Source organism: Labrus mixtus, chromosome 20 (genome assembly GCF_963584025.1).
Source record: "Labrus mixtus chromosome 20, fLabMix1.1, whole genome shotgun sequence".
Lineage (NCBI taxonomy): Eukaryota > Metazoa > Chordata > Actinopteri > Labriformes > Labridae > Labrus > Labrus mixtus.
Window position 1 is genome coordinate 19,830,621 of NC_083631.1, and position 19,543 is coordinate 19,850,163.

The following is a 19,543-nucleotide window of genomic DNA, read 5'->3' on the forward strand; positions in this document are numbered from 1 at the left end:
CAACCAGAGCAAACACATTGAAGTAAAAAGTGAATTGAAGAAACCAGGAGAGGCGCTGCATGGGGACAGTAAGAGGACTGTACTCTCTCTCTCTCTTTGTGTCTCTCTCTCTCCCTCGGGGGCGTGTTTTAGGTTTTCATATCATGCAGGTCATGATGATTAGTGATACCTAGTCGTGAGTCGTGAGACACTTGTGAAACAGCTTTCTATTCACAGCAGCTCTTCAATCTTATAGCAAGGTAAGAGATAAATAAACTTGTTTTTTTGAGCATAGACAATTTGACAGTATAGGCCTACATTAATGACAAACAAAAAAAGTAACTTAATTAGTATCACAACCTTTCACAATTATTTACTAATTTACAATAACACAGCGACTCTCGCCTTTAGACTGTTCCACCATTGTGCGCTTTTTATATTATATTAGAATTTAATTCCTTAGACGCGTTGTGCAAACTAAACGAAACTGAAAGGGTGGAGTTGTTTTTCTATTAATTATTTTCTCCGGATTTGACTTGCTTATTTCGAAGTAGAGAAGAAAAAAAACAGGAACAAATAATTAAAGGAACCTTTACAGTCTGTACATTGTTTTATCTGTTTTTATACACACACGTGTTAAATAGTTTTTGCAGATTCATCCATCCATCCATTTTCTTCCGCTTACCCGAGATCGGGTTGCAGATTTTAATGCAAAATCCCATTTCTGGTGTTGACTGTGGTTTGGGGAATCCCACCTTTCACTTTTCCTTCATTAAAGAAGTGCTCTGTTTATGTGTGTGTGTGTGTCCTTCCTGTGTGCAGATGCAGAGGTGGGTTGTGTTTTTTTGCTCTCTCCTGGCCCTGGTCGGTGCTCATGAGTGTCCAGATGGAGGGAGATGTAAAGACGGTCAGACCTGCTGTAACGACCCGATCAATGGCTATGAATGCTGCCCATTTGAACAGGTAGATATTATTGTAGACCTACTTCCTGAATGCCAAACATGAAGATACAAAAAGTTTGGCAGGAGAAATAAATCAAAATGAACTGTAGTAACCTTTTTGGAATAAGGCGTTTTACTTAAACATAATATAACTGGAGATCTTGGCACCAGACATTGATCATTTTACAATTAAGTGTAGAGGAGAGTCATCGTCACAAAAGTAACTAACAGCACAAAACAAATAAAACAGGTTTACTCCTGCTTGTTAAAAAACAATCTTTAAACTGTATGTGTTCAAAACTGAAGATGTAACTTTTGGTCGCAAGAGTCAGAAGCATTTATTTTGGTTTGTCTTGCTTCGAGATATCTCTTTTTGTCATCAAATGGTCGTCTGAAATAGAATCAGAAGAAGTTCATTCTATCTTATCTATATGTAAAAAGTCACAGTCAACCTGTAAAACACCTAACCTACTTCAGCTCTAAGTCTTTTAGTTGGTCGAATTATCTTCAAACTTAACTGAAAACCAGAATCTACATGTTTGTGGATTTAATGTCTTAGGATGAATAATTAAAATAAAAGTGGTCAACGTGTGCAGAACAAACAAAAACAAAAACAAAACACAGCTTAATGAAGTCAAGTCAAGTCAACTTTATTTATACAGCACATTTATAACAGCCGAGGCGGACCAAAGTGCTGTACAGTAAATCAGGCAAACTACATTTCATCCAAAACATCATAAAGACACGTAAAAGCAAAAATTAAAAGTGAATTAAAACACAAAACAATAGTAAAAGTTCTAGTAGACACTGCTGCTGGGATAAAACACTCAACTAGAGGTAAAAGCCAAGGAAAAGAAATGGGTTTTTAAAAATGACTTAAACTGCTCAGTTGTGGCAGCAGATCTTATTTTAAATGGTAATCTGTTCCAAAGTGTCGGAGCTGCAACAGAAAAGGCTCGATCGCCCCTCGTTTTGAGCCTTGTTTTGGGCACGTCCAGGAGCAGCTGGTTGGAGGACCTTAGTGCCCTGGATGGAGCGTGAACATGTAGTAGTTCACTTAGGTAGTGAGGTGTTGAGCCATTTAATGATTTAAAAGGCAGAAGTAAATTTAATGAAAGTTAATTTAGGTAAAGCAACAAAACCTTTTCAAGCGAGCTAAAGGTGGCTACAGCTAGCCTTGGTGTAGCTTAATTTACCTACTTCCCCCAGAAATGTAAATGTATCTTTAAATGTATGTGTGGATGCACTATGGAAGCTTACCTTTACCTTTTAAAAGGACAAACCACAGCTAAGTGATAGTAGCCTTCTCTGACTTTACTTTAGTAAAATACTTACTCCCTACGTCCGTCACGTAGTAAAATGTAAATGTGAGATAGCCGTACTTTTGTACTCTTAAATAAAGGTATTTATGGCTGTACAATGGTTCTATTCATGTTCAGTGGTGTTTTACTGCTTCATCAGCCAGATAAAAGCTCGGGCCTCATTTGGCCAGTGTGATAGCATTTTTAAAACTTTGCTAGTCAAACTGTTCCTACTACTACTACTGTCTTTGTAGGGTGAGTGCTGTGAGGATCACGACCACTGCTGTCCTGCGGGAACACTCTGTGACACAGCAACATCCAGCTGTGTGAACGCTACTGTGTCCGTCCGCTGGACAGAAAGAACTTCTGCCAATACACCCAGACTCTCTAAAGTGAGAATACAACCACCTTGATGTTTTAAATCTAAAACACTGAGTGAAACATGACATGTGACATGAACGTGCCTGCTGTAAGATTGTCTTTCCCACCTTGTTCCTGCAGTCCTTTAGGATGATCAAGTCATACATCGGGGAAGAGGATGACAACATATGTCCTGATCAGTCGCGATGCCCAGCTGAGTTTTCTTGTCTGAGGGCCTTGACAAAGTTTGGCTGCTGTCCCTTAGCTCAGGTAATTAAACCTGGTCCAACTTAGGTATTACACCCTGATGCATTTTTTAAACACCAACATACTGCGTAGTTTCATTATTAAGAAAAAACGATGCAATAAAACTTCAAATTCTGCTGAAACATTTTTGACTGTAGACAATTTGACTATAGATTTTTTTTAAATGCCCCCCTCCCTTTCTTATTAGGTTATTCAAATGACAAAAAAGTTCATGGTGTCCTTTAGTTGACCACTCATACATGCTGGAGTATTTTGAGTTCACATTTGCAACGTGTATTTCTAGAAGCCTGGTTACCGTCTCTCACAAAATAAGTTTTCTAACTGAGCAGTTTCACTATAAACAAAAGAGAATATGCTGAATGAGGTTTCTGCTAGTGTCAGAAATTATGTAGCAGAGCTGAATATCTGTTTGCACTGAATACAATGGCATTAGTTTCCTGTGTTATGCTGCATAGTCATTTACTGGATTACTTTATCACTGCAATTTCATCCAGTGAAGAAACAGACCAAAGTGCATCTATTTGGAGTGATAACGTTTAGATTTAAAAATGTGATCAGAGGAAATGCATTTATGAAGTGAACTGTTCTAATTGTTTTCTTAACTCCTTGAAGGGAGTCCCCTGCTCTGACGGGAAACACTGCTGTCCAGAGGGCCACCAGTGCAGTGTAGACTGTCGCTCCTGCATCAAAAAAGGTAAAACTCCTTTACTGAGTACAATAACATATTACCAGACAGTCAGGAAAACATTCAAGGTCTTTTCGACTCAGCTCTAAACTGAAGTGACTGTTGTATGCGTGCCTGTTAATGTGCAAGAACTTATCTTATTAAGTATAAAAAAAACATGTCTTGGAGTTCCTCAAGGCTCAATCCTTGGGCCTCATCTGTTCTACACCCCACTTGTTCAGTTTAGTGATAAGTACAAAATGTTTTTCATTATTATGCAGAAAACACACATTAATCTAATACTATTGAGTAAGTGCATCACAAAAAATAATGATCTGAAGTACAAAAACTTCCTTCAAGTAAACAACAATGAAATTGAACTAACTGTTTTTTTAATCAAAGAAGCGTTATTTAAAGTTCATTTTCATGTCACTTTAGGTCCGCAAACAAAGCCAAAAATCATTGTGAGGTCCTGGACTCAGACTTCATTTTCAAATCTACAGCAGACAACTGCAGCTGATTCAAAGAATTTATTTAAGAATATGAATATTGCTGATATTCTGCTCTGGCATGAATCATCCAGGCCTAATGGAATATCTTCAGTCAGGTCTGCTTATTCTGCGTTCAGTCAAAACGAAACCTGGAGAAGCAGCATATCGGAAAAAGCTTAAGATCTACTTTCACGCTCAGTTCCTTAATTCATGGCTCGTAACCGTTCTAGTGTTATGACTTTTATTTTTTGATTTAAATTTTGGACTTCAGTATTTGTATTGCCTTTTTTAAATTTTGTATTCCTCTCATTGCCTTTAAATGTCTTTAATACAGCATTTGGAATTGGTTGTGTTGAAAGCCCCCATGAGAAGTTTTTTTTTACTAAACAGACTAAAATTGATAGGGATGCTTCTTAATGACCTAAAAAAAAACAAGACCATCAACAGCAAGACTGAATATTTCTATAAAGTCATTTGCTTGTAACGACTGCCAAGGCGCAGATGAGACAATAACAGGCCCGTTCAATCCCTCTGAACCTTTTGACAAACACCTTTTTCTTTTCAATACTATAGTTACACACAATGCACTCCTACTTCATGAGATATTTGGATGCGGAAACACCTTCTTTATAACTTCATAAAAAATATTCACAAATTAGTGATACGTGTGTTTGTTAAAAGAAAGCAGGATGAGATTTATCGTCAAAAACGCTACCTACACATGTACACAACTCAAACAAAAAGTTCCTCACATGAGCTTTAAATTAGAATTAATTTGTTTTCTTTAACTACCAAGCCTTTAAACAATTGATAAACGCCTTTTTGAAATATGACTTATTTAGTTGTTGTTATGTTGTTGCAGAGTTTGTAACCACAGTTATGTGTGGTGACAAAGTGACCGAGTGTCCTGATGGGACGACATGCTGTGAAATTTCAGAGGGCGAGTGGGGATGTTGTCCACTTCCAAAGGTATGAACATGTTTTATAGGTGAAATTTTTTGTTAGCCACATGTTACTCCACATGTAAGTGAGGCATGAATGAGTAAAAGAGTCATATCAGGGATTTGCATTTCCTGTCTTTATGTCCACTTATCATGACTTTATGGTGTCTTATCATGTAGAAGGTGAACACTGAAGATGTGTGTCTTTATTGTCCGAACAGGCTGTGTGCTGTTCCGATAGGATTCACTGCTGTCCTGAAGGGAACACATGCGATATCGAGCACTCAAAGTGTATTTCATCCTCTACGAATAAAGTGTCTCCGATGTGGGCCAAATTCCCTGCTCGAATCAGAGCAGAGTGGGAGAACCAGAAAGGTCAGATTTGTTTTTCTGAGTAAATGTACTTCCTCAAATGAATCATTGTGTAAATCTCATTCTGCATGTGCTCATGCAGCGGAACCTGTGCGTGTGTGTGTTTCCACTTTTAGAGGGAGAACAAGTGACAGCAGAGACAGTTCACAATGACCCTGCCTCAGGAAAAACCCCTGAAGCCACCACAGTGAATACATTTCCCTCAACAAAAAAGGAAGTATCGCTCTCGACCTTCACTCAGGCAGCCGCAGGTTAGAAGTTTATCATGCATCAAAGAGTGAACAAGAAGAAAACACTAAAAAAAAAATGAACGTTGCAGAAGATTCAAATAATGATAGCAAATGTCTAAATCCACCACAGAGATTTAGAATGTGTGAGAACAGGTGTGTCAGCTGGGTGTTGATGTTTTAAGCTCCAGCATTTCCTGCTATGACAAGACAAACTGTCTGTGTTCCTATCACTACTTGACAGGGCTATAAAGGTTCAAATGAAGTTAACAGCTATTTCCCTACATATTGTCGCTTGCCCATTATCAGCTTTCCATTAACAAAAAAGTGTGAAACCAAAGTTGCAGAATTGGAGACCATCTGAAAAAAATGTACAATAAACTTGCTGTACTCAAGCGGTGTTATTGTTACCACATTGTACTGGTACAGTTTTTTTGTCACTTTGGATGCATTAATGTAAATTTTTAATTGAATTTGCCGTGTTTGTAATCCTTAAAAATCTTCATATTTTTGTCTCATGTTTCATATTTTTTTAATATTTATGAGAAGTTGCTGTGGTTTTTATGTTCCCAGGTAATGATGTACCCTGCAATAGTACAGCAGCATGTCCAGATGGCACAACATGCTGTAAAACCGAGGAGGGTGGCTGGGCTTGCTGTCCCCTACCGGAGGTACTGTTTCAGCCGTAATATTTCCGACAGAATCTTAAACTCTGAACTTTTAATGTTGAGATCAATGCATCTAACGTGATCATGTCATTCCCAGGCGGTTTGTTGTGAAGATTTTGTTCACTGCTGCCCGAAAGGTAAGAAATGCAACCTGGCTGCGGAGACCTGCGACGATGAAACGTGCTCTGTGCCAATGGTCAAGAAGACACCCACAATCCCCCGGCAGGGTGCTCGAGTGGGTGATGTTGTATGTGACGGGTCATATAGTTGTCCTGATGACTCCACCTGCTGCAAGACAACAACAGGAGACTGGGCCTGCTGTCCCTATGCCAAGGTACTCAGAGAGGAAGAACTTTACTGCCCTCATGCCTGTACAGTATGGAACATTTTAAGCTAACACCAACAGCTGATATTTAAAGAGGACATATTATCCCACTTTTCCAACTTTTCAAACAGTCCCCCTGTGGTCTAAATGAAACATCTGTGCTGTGCTTTGTTCAAAATATAACAAGAATCAAGCACCAGAGGAGGTTTGTGACCCTGTATAAACCAGCTCTCTCAGAACGCTCCGTTTTGGTGTGTGTCTCTTTAAATGCAATAAGGCCCCCCCCCCCCCCTGGTAGACATCACTCCTCTGTAGCGAGAATAAAAATGGCAGACCTGCACCAAATGTTTGCTCTTTTTTTTTTTTACCAGAATCCCACGGTGACATCACAAGAGAGAGCATATTTGAAACTAAGCATTTTTCTCTGTGTTGTAAGACTTATGCAGACCACAAACAAAGGACTGGACGGGTTTATTTTACATTTTGTGGGTCGGTAGACACTCAGGTTACCCAAATTTATGTTCAAAAACACTGTCAAAGTGGATTTTTCATAATATAAGGACAAGTCTTACATTCAAAAGAGCATTTTGAGCAGAAATGTTCCCACTCTTTCACTGGCTCTTGATTTTGTATTTACTTTCACACCACACTTCCTTTCCCTCATGCATCCAATCTAACTCTGTTTATTTCAAAAGGCGGTCTGCTGCGACGACCATGAACACTGCTGCCCCTCCGGCACCACCTGTGACCTCGCGACCCTCACCTGCCAGCAAGGCTCAGGCTCTACACCCATGCAGCGGAAGATTCCTGCATTTGCAACAAGGGCGTTCACTACAACGCAGACTGAATCCCAACTCACAGAGGGGACAACCACGCTGCAGACAACGGCTCAGGGTGAGACGAAGCCGGCGGGGGGCGAGGTGACGACAGACGACGGGGAGAATAAAACAGTGGAGGTTCCTGTTATGTGCGACCACCACACCTCCTGCCCTCAGGGTACAACCTGCTGCTTCATGAAGACACCTCAAAAGTGGGGCTGCTGCCCGGTGCCACAGGTGAGAATGGCATCCTACATCAAGAAGTGAACGACAGTAATATCATGACTTTTGTTGTGGATTTTTCTGTTGGTAATGAAAGATCTCAAGTCAAAGTCTTTTGTCTTTGTGGATTTTATTGCATATAGTAAAGTAAAAGTAAAATATAGAGTTCTTTTGCAAAAGGGGTAATCACCTACAAAATTAACATCAGTCACAAGTGCATCAAAGATTCCAGGAGCAGTCCCGGTTGCAGAGCATATTTATACTTTCACAGGGCGGAGGTGTTTTGCATATACATGAGTGATACATCGTCATTGGTTTCAGCTTGCCCTAGTGACTACGCCTTCTGCTAGTTTGCCTGGTGATTTATCTATGCAAGCTTCTTTCTACAAGGTACCTGGTACGGAAGAAACTCCTTTGTCCGGAGGGCACTGATTTAGGATCCTGCTGTACTCAGATAATGAGGAGAGTTCCTGTTGGAGATACAGACCAAGGCCACACAGAGAAACAGTTTTTAATTGCTAAATGACGCACGGACATCTAAAGCTTTTAAGTTCAAACGAAGACGACAGACAGATAGTATTTTTCCACTACACTTTACGATTTGTTATACTTCACCTTCTGTAGCGGTCATCTCTTACTTTCCTGTGTTCATTTGTAAATATATTTTTTTTACATCAGCTACAGGCAAAACATACTGCTGCTATTGCTTCTTTCACTTTTAAGCAACAGATGTTTGAGTTCATGTAAGCATGTGATCACACTGTACAGACAAAACCACAAAAAGTCCCTGCTTGACAGGTTTTACTTCTCGAAAATACAGGAACTTGGGGGGAATGAGCATTTCTGATTGGTTGAGTGCTCATAGCATTTCATTTTGGCCACCACTTGTAAAAAAAAAAAAAACCAGCTGGGAACCTTTATGTTTGTCTTTGTGAGAGTAGGCGTAATTATTTGCCTAAACATCACGGGTCTTAAGACACGGTGAAAGGTGGGACCAAAAGAGGAGAAATGGAAAGTGTTAGTTCCACAAAAACAAGTTCCTTGGACTAAATGTTCATGATTCTTTGGTTGGAATCTCACGTATTGCTTTAACAGGGTGCATTTTTTATTTTTTTTGCAAAGGATGTGAAAGTCGCACTTCTGCTCTCACTTCTCCCCAGGCCGTGTGCTGCGCCGATGGAGACCATTGCTGTCCCGCCGGCTACAAGTGCAACGAGCAAAAGACCACGTGCATTAAAGGAGAAGTTGTGATTCCGTGGTACACTAAACTTCCAGCCACCACCAGCGTCCCAGCTAATCCCGGGTCTGTGCATTGCGATGGTCAGACTCAATGTCCCGACCACACCACCTGCTGCAAGCTGTCCACGGGAGACTGGGGATGCTGCCCGCTGGAGAATGTGAGCAATACCTTTTGTAGATTAAAGTGCAGCTACTTTGACATGAAAATCAGACAGACTATCAGTGCAATTCAGCTTTGTGAGGGTTTGCTCATTGTAAACAAGGTCTATTTCATGTTCCCTAACTTTGTGCGTGCCTTGTCTGCAGGCTGTGTGCTGCCCAGATAAGACACACTGCTGCCCAGAGGGTTACACCTGCGACCTCACCTCCAACTCCTGTCGGAAGCTGATCCTGCTGGAGATGGAGACAGTGCCGCTAATTCCTGTGTTTCTGCCCGAGCCTCAACCCCAGCTGCCTCCTTTAGAGCACAAAGACGTCAAGTGTGACAACGAGACAAGCTGCCAGGATGGAGAGACCTGCTGCAAGTTGTCTGACACCACTTGGGGCTGCTGTCCACTTACAAATGTATGATGTCCAGTTATAGCGTCAGAAAGAATAATGTTCCATAATACTTTCATACTTTCATTTTTTTTTTTTTAAACTTGAGGCCACCTTATTGCTAAACTTCATGTGTCCTCTCCACAGGCGGTGTGCTGCAGCGACAGGTTGCACTGCTGTCCCGCCGGCCTCACCTGCACTGCAGCTGGAAAATGTGTCCAAAACACTGCGCTCCGCTGGCAGGACTGGCACATCTTCGTGTCCAACAACAAGAGAGCTCTTGTAGTGTGAAGACATGATTTAATTACTGTGATATATTTCTGCATGCAAAGCACTAATGAAAAAGAATGAAAAGGGGGATTTTTAGGCTTATTGTTTGACGCTTTGTTCTGAGAGGTATAGCAGCTAAAGGTAAGGGAGCACTGTGGAATTGAATTGCATTATTATGGTTAGGATGTTCAGTCCTGACGGATTGCGTTCATGTTTAGTTAAATAGATCCTTGTTATTCTGATTGAAACTCCACTCCATCCATAAAGAAAAACAACCAAAGCACTCCTCGGGCTATGTGATTTTGTGTCCTGTCATCTGTTTCTCTGTGTTCTGCTGCTTTTCCTGTTTTGCAAACGACGTTTCTCTACAACTTGTCACAATGAAGGGGGCATGCTTTTATATCTTTGAATGTAATAAATTCAGAGTGTTTAGACATATGCAATGATTTCTTTCTTTTCATCAAATGATGTTTTCAAATAAAAATCACTAACACACACGAGACACAAACGTGGGTAAATGCATGCTGGACGCAGCTCCTTCTCATTTCGAGTTAGAGAAGTGTCTACATATTTCTCAATAAAGATCTGATGTCACAACATGGGAAAATTGTCTATTGAGTCATTTAAGAGAACAAACTGTAATATTGTGATATAAAGAGAGCAGGAGAGACGTTTAATTATTTTGATTTTTATAATTTAAAATGTAAAAAGAAAATACCTAAAACCTGAACAAAATGATTCATCCCTGTTTTTCCTTATCCTGACTTCCGGGAAGGAATTCCACTTTTACGCTGACGTCACTGCTAAAGCTTTTTTTTTTTTTTTTTTTTACGTTAGGATTTGTTTTTGGTGACCACAGTATTTGGCTCTTTTGAGTCTCCCCTCTGGGGGAAATGTAAAGCTCAAATAAAAACTTCGGGTTATTCATACAAAAATAAAAGTCGAAAATAAGTACATTTTTCAATTAAGTCAAATACAAATACATGAACCAAAATGCTGGAAATGGACCAGTGACTCACAAGTCATAACATGGACCCGCTTATGAGTTAGAAACATGTATCTAAATCAAATGAATAAATATGAGTGGAGAAATTAAAAGATCATACAAAAAATCAAAACATAGCCTACAAATTTAATGCATGTATGTTTTGCAAGAGTATTCCAGTATTTCAGTTATACTTTTGCCGCAATGACTATTCTATAAAATATCTTTATAAAGAAGTATTGTGTTATAACATAAATTATATAACACAAATGTAGGCCTAAATGTAATGTCTTCTTTCTCCAGAAAATACTTTGAATAAACTGGAAATACTTCCTGATAATCAGCCATTTTTCTACATTTAAGAAATGGTACTTGATCAAGAAAAATAAATGTATCTTGTTGTTAATTTATTATTAAAATATTATATACAATTTTGCATACTTTAATGCAATTTTTTTTGAGTTTTCAGAGACATTAAACTTAATTTTAATTAAACCAAAGAACACATGATGCATTAGACGGTGTGTAAGTGTTATCACTGTGCTGCTTTATGTTTCTGGTTATTTTTCTCGTCAGCTTAATGAATTGTGCATGTTGTTGGTATTTTATTCACTGAAGATTTTTAATGTAAAATAGACTCTTTTATTCTGAAGGTGAACGTTCTTCCGGTCGGTGTTTGTGTCCTTGCGTGAAACTTTACGTGTGTCTCCGCTTTGACGTATGAGTCATCCGTCCCAAGATGGCGTTACACCTGTTTCTCCGGCGGTGATCCCCGTTGTTGTGTGCGCAGTGTGAGAAAACAAACCTTCGGTAACAGACTGCTAATAAATTAACGATAAAGTTCAACTACTGAAGTGAACTCGGTCGCTTTAAAAATGTCCACGGAGGAGCTGTCAGCCTCGGACAGTGAAGCTGTCTTGGCCGGCGCAGGGGAGCGATGGGCACCGGTTGGCGCTGTGGCCAGTCCCGAGGATGAGAGCCCGAGCGCCGGCCAGCCGACGCAGAAAGGCTCGTCGTCGGCCAACAAGCAGGAAATGGCCACCAGGCTGGAGAAGCTCGAAGAGGAGCAGGACCTGCTGAACTCCTCTCTCCTCGCCCTTACCTCTCATTTCGCCCAGGTGCAGTTCCGACTGAAGCAGATAGTTCACGCCCAGAGCGACGAGAAGGAGAGGATGCTGGTGGAGCTGGAGGAGTTCGCCTTCAGGGGCTGCCCTCACGTCGTGGGCTGCAGAGCTCAGGACGCCACACAGCTGGAGAACTCGGTGAGACCCCCCCGTCATCATAAGACAACACCAAATGTAACCAGCATGACCCTGAACTCACCACCGAGAAAGATACTGAAGAAAACATTCCTTCATTTAGTTGTTTTTACATCGCAATTTAGATATTTATAAAGATAAAGATAAAATTTGTACATTACAGCAGCTCAAGAAAACAGGGGACGGGAATATAATTATTAAAAATAAAAATAGAAGTTAAAAATCAAATCAAACATATTTACATCAGTTAAATAAAAAAATACAATAATGGAAAATTACAGTAACTACACTGGAAAGAGTTATTGTTATTAAAAAAACACACGGGATATATGGGATTTATATGCCCATCAATATAAACTAGGTTTTTTCTACATTAGAGCTAAATAAATAAGTCCATTATTATTATTATTATTTTTATTTATTTATTATTATTATTTATTTTATTTAAGATTCTTTTTTGGGGCTTTTTGTGTCTTTAATTGAGAGATAGGACAGTGGATAGAGTTGGAAATCAGGGAGAGAGAGAGAGTGGGGAATGACATGCGGGAGGGGAGCCACAGGCTGGACTCGAGCCCGGGCCGCCCGCTCGGAGGACTGCGGCTTCCATGCATGGGGCGCACGCACCAACCACTGTGCCACCAGCGCCCCAAAAATAAGTCCATTATGTCGGCTTATATAGAGTATTTCGGTGACAGAAGAAAATTAACTGCTGCTTGTCAGACAGAATATTAACAGTTAAAGTTGTGTTTAATGCTTAATTCCAGTCTCCTATGACAGTTAGCTTCATATTTCTTGATGTTACACTGAACAGGACATTTTCAATATCAGAATGTATTTTTCACTTTTTTCTGACATTTAAAAACCAGTAACAAGCAATTATTTGAGCAAAAGGAATGTCAGAATAATCTATAATCAAATGAGTGTTTAGTTGCAGAAAGTCTTGCAGATACAGTTAACCCTCACACACGCACACATCCTCAGTTGGAGCCTCAGATATAAACAGAGACACCAAAATGCTCAGTGCGTCTGTGAGGTGTTAAAGCCGCTCATATTGACAGGCGTGATTCACCTCACTGGCTTCTCATTAAAGCTGATTAAAGTCAGCTTCTTGCGTCACACTCAGGGCTGCTGCTGCTGCTGCTGCTACGCCCACCTCGGTTTTTGTTCCCAGAGATCTCTTATCTCCGACGACAATGTTGCTTTCTGCAACAAGTGTTGACTCACAGCGTCGCTCCCTCAATGAGAAGGCCTCCAGCGGGTCACTATCTGTCTAATGAAGACTGCTGTGTACACAGCCTTGTTTAAGCAGCCTGCCGTTGTTTACCCCGGCCTCTTCACGTTTCTTCTTAACTGGCGCCTAACCTTACATAATAAATGTTTGCAATCATTATGCTGATTGCATTCCCCTCCCTAAAAGGTCTTTTCATGTCATTCCTCTATTGTTACATGCTTCACTTGCAGGGGGATCTGGTGAGTATAAAACCTGATCTCTCTTTCAAATGTTTTTGTGTGAATGTGTTAATTCAGTCTGTCCCTCAGTGATGAAATAACAACACAGCACTCCTATATTCAGTTTAATGTGTCACACATTGCACTCTGTCTGCGTACATTACAGTCATCGTGTGTGTGTGTTTCCTCCCATCAGAGTGAGAGGGAGAAGCGGGAGCGCCTGGAGGCTCAGAGGGAAAAACAAAAAGATCTCATTTTCCAGCTGAAGACACAGCTGGATGATCTGGAGCGCTTCGCCTATCAGGAGGGCAGCTACGACTCGCTGCCGCAGTCTGTTGTCATGGAGAGGCAGAAGGTGGGACCGTGGAGAACAATGGACTCAAATTGAGCTCGTTCATGTCACACGTTTAGCTCTTCAAAAACCTTGAAATCTCATGTTTTAACATAATTTTTTTTTTAAATATATATTAGAAGACGTCACAATACAGCGTCCTAATTGACGCAAGCTTTTGTTCCATCCAGATGATCCCCTCTTACCTGTCATTTATGTTGAGCACATAATGTGGTGTTTACCTGTGTCAGATCAGGTGAAACGAGTCCAACGTCTGTTTTTTTTTAAAAACGCTTCAGGCTTTACTGTGAGAGTGTAGTCAATTAGTTTGGAAGCCTGGTCAAATATATGCAACCTAATGTAACCGGTGGATTTCTGCGTTGCGTTTTGTGGTCAAATGATGCTGTGACACCGGGATTTTTACTTTTTTTACAAATCCACTTTTTAAAATCTTCTCTCATCTTGTTTTATTTCACCTGCCAAAAATCCTCCTGACACTACAGCTACCTCTTCTGTAAGGCTGCACTCTGTCACAGTGGTGATCTGAGGTTATGGCTAACATAAGCATTTTTATTTATCTATATTTTATTTAACCAGCAAAGAAACTCGTTGAGGTTAAATATCTCTTTTTTTAAGAGTGTCCTGGTCGAAACAGGCGGCAGCACAATCAACGAGCAGCCAAACATACAAATACAAAAAATAAATTATTAGAAAATAAAAGACACAAATAACACATTTAAACAGAAAATCTTTGTCAAGATCATTACTGACGGAGCTTTAGGGCACATCGGATCACTCACACCTCCATCCTAAAGTCTGGATAGAAATCACTGTTTGCTACCATGTTGTTAAAAAACACAGTTTTGGGTTCATTTAGTTAGTAGACTTTACCATTTACTAAGCTTCAGAAGGTTGAGCTACCTGTTAACACTTTAACAATAGAAATGCACCAAAGCAGATACTCTCTTAACCCCGGGATGAAGTGTAATTTTGCCTATAACAAGTTTGTTCTTCTTTCCTACAATCTGTTTTCTGTATTTATTTTCAGGTCATTATTGACGAGCTGATCAAAAAGCTCGATGTGAACCTGAACGAGGACATCGGGAACCTGTCGCCCGAGGAGCTGAGACAGAGAGTAGACTCCGCCATCGCTCAGATCGTGAACCCAGCCCGGGTCAAAGAGCAGCTGGTGGATCAGCTCAAAACCCAGATCCGAGACCTGGAGATGTTCATCAACTTCATCCAGGGTGCACGAACCTCAGACACTGATCACACAGAATCAGCGTGCCCTCTGTCCTCTGTGTGTTTGCTTTTCACAGTTTTCCAGTTTTGTGTTTAACGGATTACTTTGTTTTTTGTTGGAATAGACGAGGTGGGGAACCCTCTCTTATCAGAGGGTGGACACAGTCAGCAGACACAAGCAGCTGGAGCCAACAGCAGAAGTCCAGGAGGGAAGAAGAAAGGTCAGTCAGCTCAACTTGAAATTTTGATAGATTTAAGGTCTATGCTCAAAAACAACAATAATTCAAGGCATTTTTTTAGCCATTTGTCGGGGTCTCCTAAACCTGTTCCGCACATTAACTCCTGATAAACGCTTTGACAGTTTCACACGGCCTGCCCCCTGCAGGTTACTAGTTCACACAGTGTGAAGTTTTCCCTGTGGGACGAGGAGGAGGTGTGTTCTTTACATCCCTTGTTGCCGTCTAAAATAAATAAATTCCTCTGCCTCTTCCTGTCCCCCTTCAGTGGATCCCGAGCAGGCCCAGAAGATCCGAGAGACCGGCCTGCAGCTGATCCAGAAGGCCCTCGCCGTGCTGCAGATCTTCGCTGCGAGCCAGTTCGGCTGTGGACCGGGCCAAGTTCCTCAGAGCATGTGGCCTCAGGAGTCTTCAGGGCAGGACTACGGGCCCCTGCTGCAGAGACTGGAGGCGGCTGTGGATAAGGTGAGAGTGATGGGCTCCTGCAGACAGACGGCCCTCGATCACGTCGTCAACTACACCAGCGACGCGGCGCTGGGACCCCGGGACGAGCTCGTCACTGCTGTGAGGAAGGAGCTCTCGATCGCCCTGAAAGACTTGCTGGCACACGGCCTCTTCTCGCCCTCCCAGACCATGAGCCTGGTGCTGGCCCCCATCTCCTGCCTGCTGCCTTACAGACCCGCCACACAGAACATGCACCCGTGGGAACTCTTTGTTAAATTCTACCACTCCAAAAACGGGAAGGCCTTCGTGGAGTCGCCAGCGCGCCAGCTCTCTCAGTCCTTCAGCCTGCCGGTAGGGGGCGGCCCGGTCACCGTGACCCCTAAACAGTCACTGCTGTGGGCCATCCACACGGTGCTGAACGAGCACGGACGCTACAAACGAGGACCGGACACGGAGTTCAAAGCGCTGGTGTGCATGGCTCTGAACGAGCAGCGGCTGGTGTCGTGGCTCAACCTGCTGTGTAAGTCCGGGACCCTGATCCACCCACACTACCAGGCCTGGAGCTACATGGCCCAGACCGGCTTTGATGGAGCCCTGAGGATCCTGGGCCGCATCAGCCACCTGAAATTCAACCTCCCAGTAGACCTGGCCGTCCGGCAGCTCAAGAACATAAAGGATGCTTTCTGAGCAGAAAAACAAAAGAGCTAAACACCAACAGCATGACTTTGTGAACCTTTTTTTACGGTTCTCTAAGTAGCCGCCCATCTGAAGTTAAAGTGTGACGTCTACAGTACATGCATGGGTGATTATATTCTGTTTTGTTTATGATGCCAAACTGTTGACTTGTACTGTAAACATGCCTTAGACCAGAGCTTGAGATGACCTCATCTTTAGCCAAGCCTTCCTGACCTTTGTGACCTGTGTTCCTCACAAAGTATCGTCCCACCTGTGTGTACACGACCGAGCTCTCTCTCACCTGTGCAGCAGAGAGTCTGTACAGTAATCAGTACTGTAACGTTCTAGCCGCTTAGGCGATCCAATTAGAAAAAAAAAAAAAAAAAAGCACTAAGCAGAGAGTCGTCTCCGTACTGTGGCCGCCACACGGTAAAGAAGGAGACCGCTGCTGTCGTGGATGTGGTTGTCCAGGCGGTAAATCACGTGTAGCAGATTGGTGGATTTGAGAGCATAAAAGCAACACTCAGGTCACGTAGAAATAAGAGGTGTTAGTTTTCAAGATGCTCTGCAGGGCTGGGCGATAAAATGAGCGGGATAAGAGATCGTCGTGTTATATTCATGTGAGTAACGTCAAATACTTGATATGGAGAGATACAACAGCACTATCGACGAACAGGCGGTTAGCAGTTTTAGCTATAGCACACCGAACAGTTAAACATTTCTGGCCCACTGTTTCTGTCCCATCACTTTTTAGATCGTGTTCCTTTTATACTATTTTTTTTTTTTAACTGAACGATATAACAAATGAGAAGATTCACCGCACACAAGAAGGCTTTATTCAGGTACCGGTACTTTCTCAAACAGACAACACCCCTCGCCTGCATGGCTTCATTAGTTTTGTAGCCATGCGGGCGAGGCGGGTTGTTTTTTTGTTTTTTTTAGAATAGTTGAAAGAGGGAGGAGGTGATCCGGCCCTCTTGTGTGCGGTTAATCTTCTCATTTGCTGTCAAGATGACGTTTCCTGCCATCCCCTGCTCCAAGATAAAAAAAAGGACTGACCGTGCTGTGCACAGGGCATCCCCGTTGAAGGATTTAACTTGTTAGACTTGTGGCAGATTAGAGTGAAATAAGATGCTGCTGGTTATCCTGTAGTGATTTTACTGGTTTTATTTCACTACATGCTTTTGTTTTGGAGAAGAGGAGACGTCCACCTGCAGAATCGAAGGAACCCTGGACCCTGATCATCATTAGTGGTAACTCAGCTTGCAGACATCCTGTTGTTCATGTTTTAACATGAAGCTGCTATTCAGTGTTTTTACTGGGTTTTTATTTTTTTTTGTACAAAAAATAGTTCTGCCTTAAAAATACAAAAGCATTAGCACACGGAAATAAATAAGTTAAACCGATCTCTCAGCTTTCTTTAGGCTACAGTCAGTATCAGGATCCTCCTCTAATCAGCAGCTTTATCAAATTCTAATCATCGTAAACGTTTCATTGTCATTATTCTGCCATATCGCTCAGCCCTAAAGCAAGAGGCAGACATGAAGTTCATGAAGTGTTGTTTGACATTATGCAGCTGCTACATGCTCTCCACTCCATCGTTAACCTCTGAAGCAGTTATTTTGCACGTTGTGTTTCAGGTGTGTTAACTACATCTTCGACCCTGTATGAACTGCTGCTTATCTCCTATTCCAGGTCCAGTAGAAAACTTCTATGAAAGTGCTAATGTTGTCCATCGTTATTATTAAGACTTGATTTCATAATGAAAGAGCTTACATGTCTGATTGAATCTTTTTTTTCCCCCTCAGAGGAATAGTTCTTATCTTCCTGATTCAGCTGAGTTGCACCAAACCCTCTTGAATGTACAAACCATAGATGCTATTAAACTGCGGCTGGGTCGTACCTGTGGTGTGTTTGTGGGCCCTTGTGTTCGTACCAAACCTCTGACAGGAGGGAAAACAGATTCCAGGACGTGCACCTTGAAACCCCTTTCCAAATGTTAAACATGAATTATGTTATGTTACAGTGTGAAGAGAAATGTCACATTCTGATTGGGTTGTGTGTAGTTCATGTAACGCTCCCTTTTTCCCACTTTAGTTGTGTTTTGTTTTGCTCATAAGTTGTGATTTATGTAAAGTGATGTTTATTTATTGGATAGCATGTTTTAGCTAATGTAGTCAGACGATATGTTAAGTAGCTGCTGGGAATAATAGACACACTAAATAATTTCAATACAGATATTTATGTTATATATATATATATATTTTATTGTTTTTATTATGTTTAATGCAAACCTACTGCTGTAAACATTAAACAGTAAATGAGCTGCTGTGCTGCTTCTGAGTGTCTCCTTGAGTCTGAGATAAATCAAGAAGAAAAACTTTACAGATTATACATTTAGTATAGGTGTTGCTTTTTTTAAATAGTGAAAAATGTCAAACTTTATTTCAACATTTTCCTGCTGAGTAAGGATGACCGGTTGTAAAATACTGAGTAGAACATCCATTCACATTTATATAAGTAAATACATTGATTTAAAAATGAGATGATGGTGGAACACTTTCACCTTTTGATCTATAAATGACAAAAGTAGAGTTTGTGAGTAAGTTTAATTTCTAGCTCAGGTGGTTAAACTGTGTATATAAAAATTCGTCTTCTTATTCTTCTTCAATTATTAGATGAAAAGTTTAATAAACAATGTATTCCTCCAGCATCCTCCACACTTCCAACAAGTTTGACTTTATGGTTTAAGAAGTCTAGAAATGTTAGATAACATCCAAAATATACAAATGTGGGATATCTACAATGCAAAAAATTGCAATACATGTCCCAAATTTGCTATTAATAATTTAAGAAAATAATATTTGAATGCTTTGGTAGCATTTCAAATGTGATCTTTTGTTTATTTCCCTGATTTGATTTAATCAGTGGCGGTATGTAAGTACAGTTTTACTACTCCTAACTTGAGTTGTTCTATTTTTACCATTTTCTTTTCCCCACCATCAATGTTTCCTCTACACATTACATTTCAGTACAAAACGTCTGCTTTTCTCTTTGGACAGTTACCAATATTACCGTAATATCAAACAGTATATTTTTAATGTAATAAAATGAGATGCTAATGGGGGAGATAGAGCTACCCAAATAATATATTAATCATTTAAGATTAAGTTTATTAGAGTACATTTAAGGACTAGTCCCCTTTTCTAGCCTGGTGCATTTAGTGTTAAATTTGCGGATTAAAAATATGGAGAAAAAGAAGCAAGACACACAAATTAAAGATGAATACAGAGGAACTTA

The 19,543-nt window shown here is 40.9% G+C and overlaps 2 protein-coding genes across 2 annotated transcripts; both read left to right on the forward strand.

Moving 5' to 3' along the window:
* The first annotated feature begins 83 nt into the window (after positions 1–83).
* grna (granulin a) lies at positions 84–10,221 on the forward strand. Its single transcript, XM_061065350.1, has 14 exons — positions 84–239; positions 802–942; positions 2,476–2,613; positions 2,723–2,851; positions 3,461–3,542; positions 4,866–4,972; positions 5,166–5,319; positions 5,433–5,567; positions 6,117–6,214; positions 6,309–6,545; positions 7,232–7,591; positions 8,737–8,973; positions 9,122–9,379; positions 9,500–10,221. Exons 2-14 carry the CDS (start codon positions 802–804, stop codon positions 9,641–9,643), a joined length of 2,220 nt encoding a protein of 739 aa, XP_060921333.1. The 5' UTR covers positions 84–239; the 3' UTR covers positions 9,644–10,221.
* Positions 10,222–11,335: 1,114 nt separating this feature from the next.
* rundc1 (RUN domain containing 1) lies at positions 11,336–18,572 on the forward strand. The gene is made up of 5 exons (XM_061026407.1): positions 11,336–11,869; positions 13,512–13,670; positions 14,695–14,893; positions 15,014–15,109; positions 15,393–18,572. The coding sequence occupies exons 1-5, from the start codon at positions 11,483–11,485 to the stop codon at positions 16,253–16,255; spliced, it is 1,704 nt and encodes a 567-aa protein (XP_060882390.1). The 5' UTR covers positions 11,336–11,482; the 3' UTR covers positions 16,256–18,572.
* Positions 18,573–19,543: the final 971 nt, after the last annotated feature.

Coding starts and splice junctions, on each gene's coding strand:
- rundc1 (XM_061026407.1), top strand. CDS start 11,483: ATGTCCACGGAGGAGCTGTCAGCCTCGGACAGTGAAGCTGTCTTGGCC. Junction 13,671..14,694: donor TTGTCATGGAGAGGCAGAAG/GTGGGACCGTGG, acceptor ATTTATTTTCAG/GTCATTATTGACGAGCTGAT. Junction 15,110..15,392: donor TCCAGGAGGGAAGAAGAAAG/GTCAGTCAGCTC, acceptor GTCCCCCTTCAG/TGGATCCCGAGCAGGCCCAG.
- grna (XM_061065350.1), top strand. CDS start 802: ATGCAGAGGTGGGTTGTGTTTTTTTGCTCTCTCCTGGCCCTGGTCGGT. Junction 3,543..4,865: donor TCGCTCCTGCATCAAAAAAG/GTAAAACTCCTT, acceptor ATGTTGTTGCAG/AGTTTGTAACCACAGTTATG. Junction 5,568..6,116: donor CTTCACTCAGGCAGCCGCAG/GTTAGAAGTTTA, acceptor TTATGTTCCCAG/GTAATGATGTACCCTGCAAT.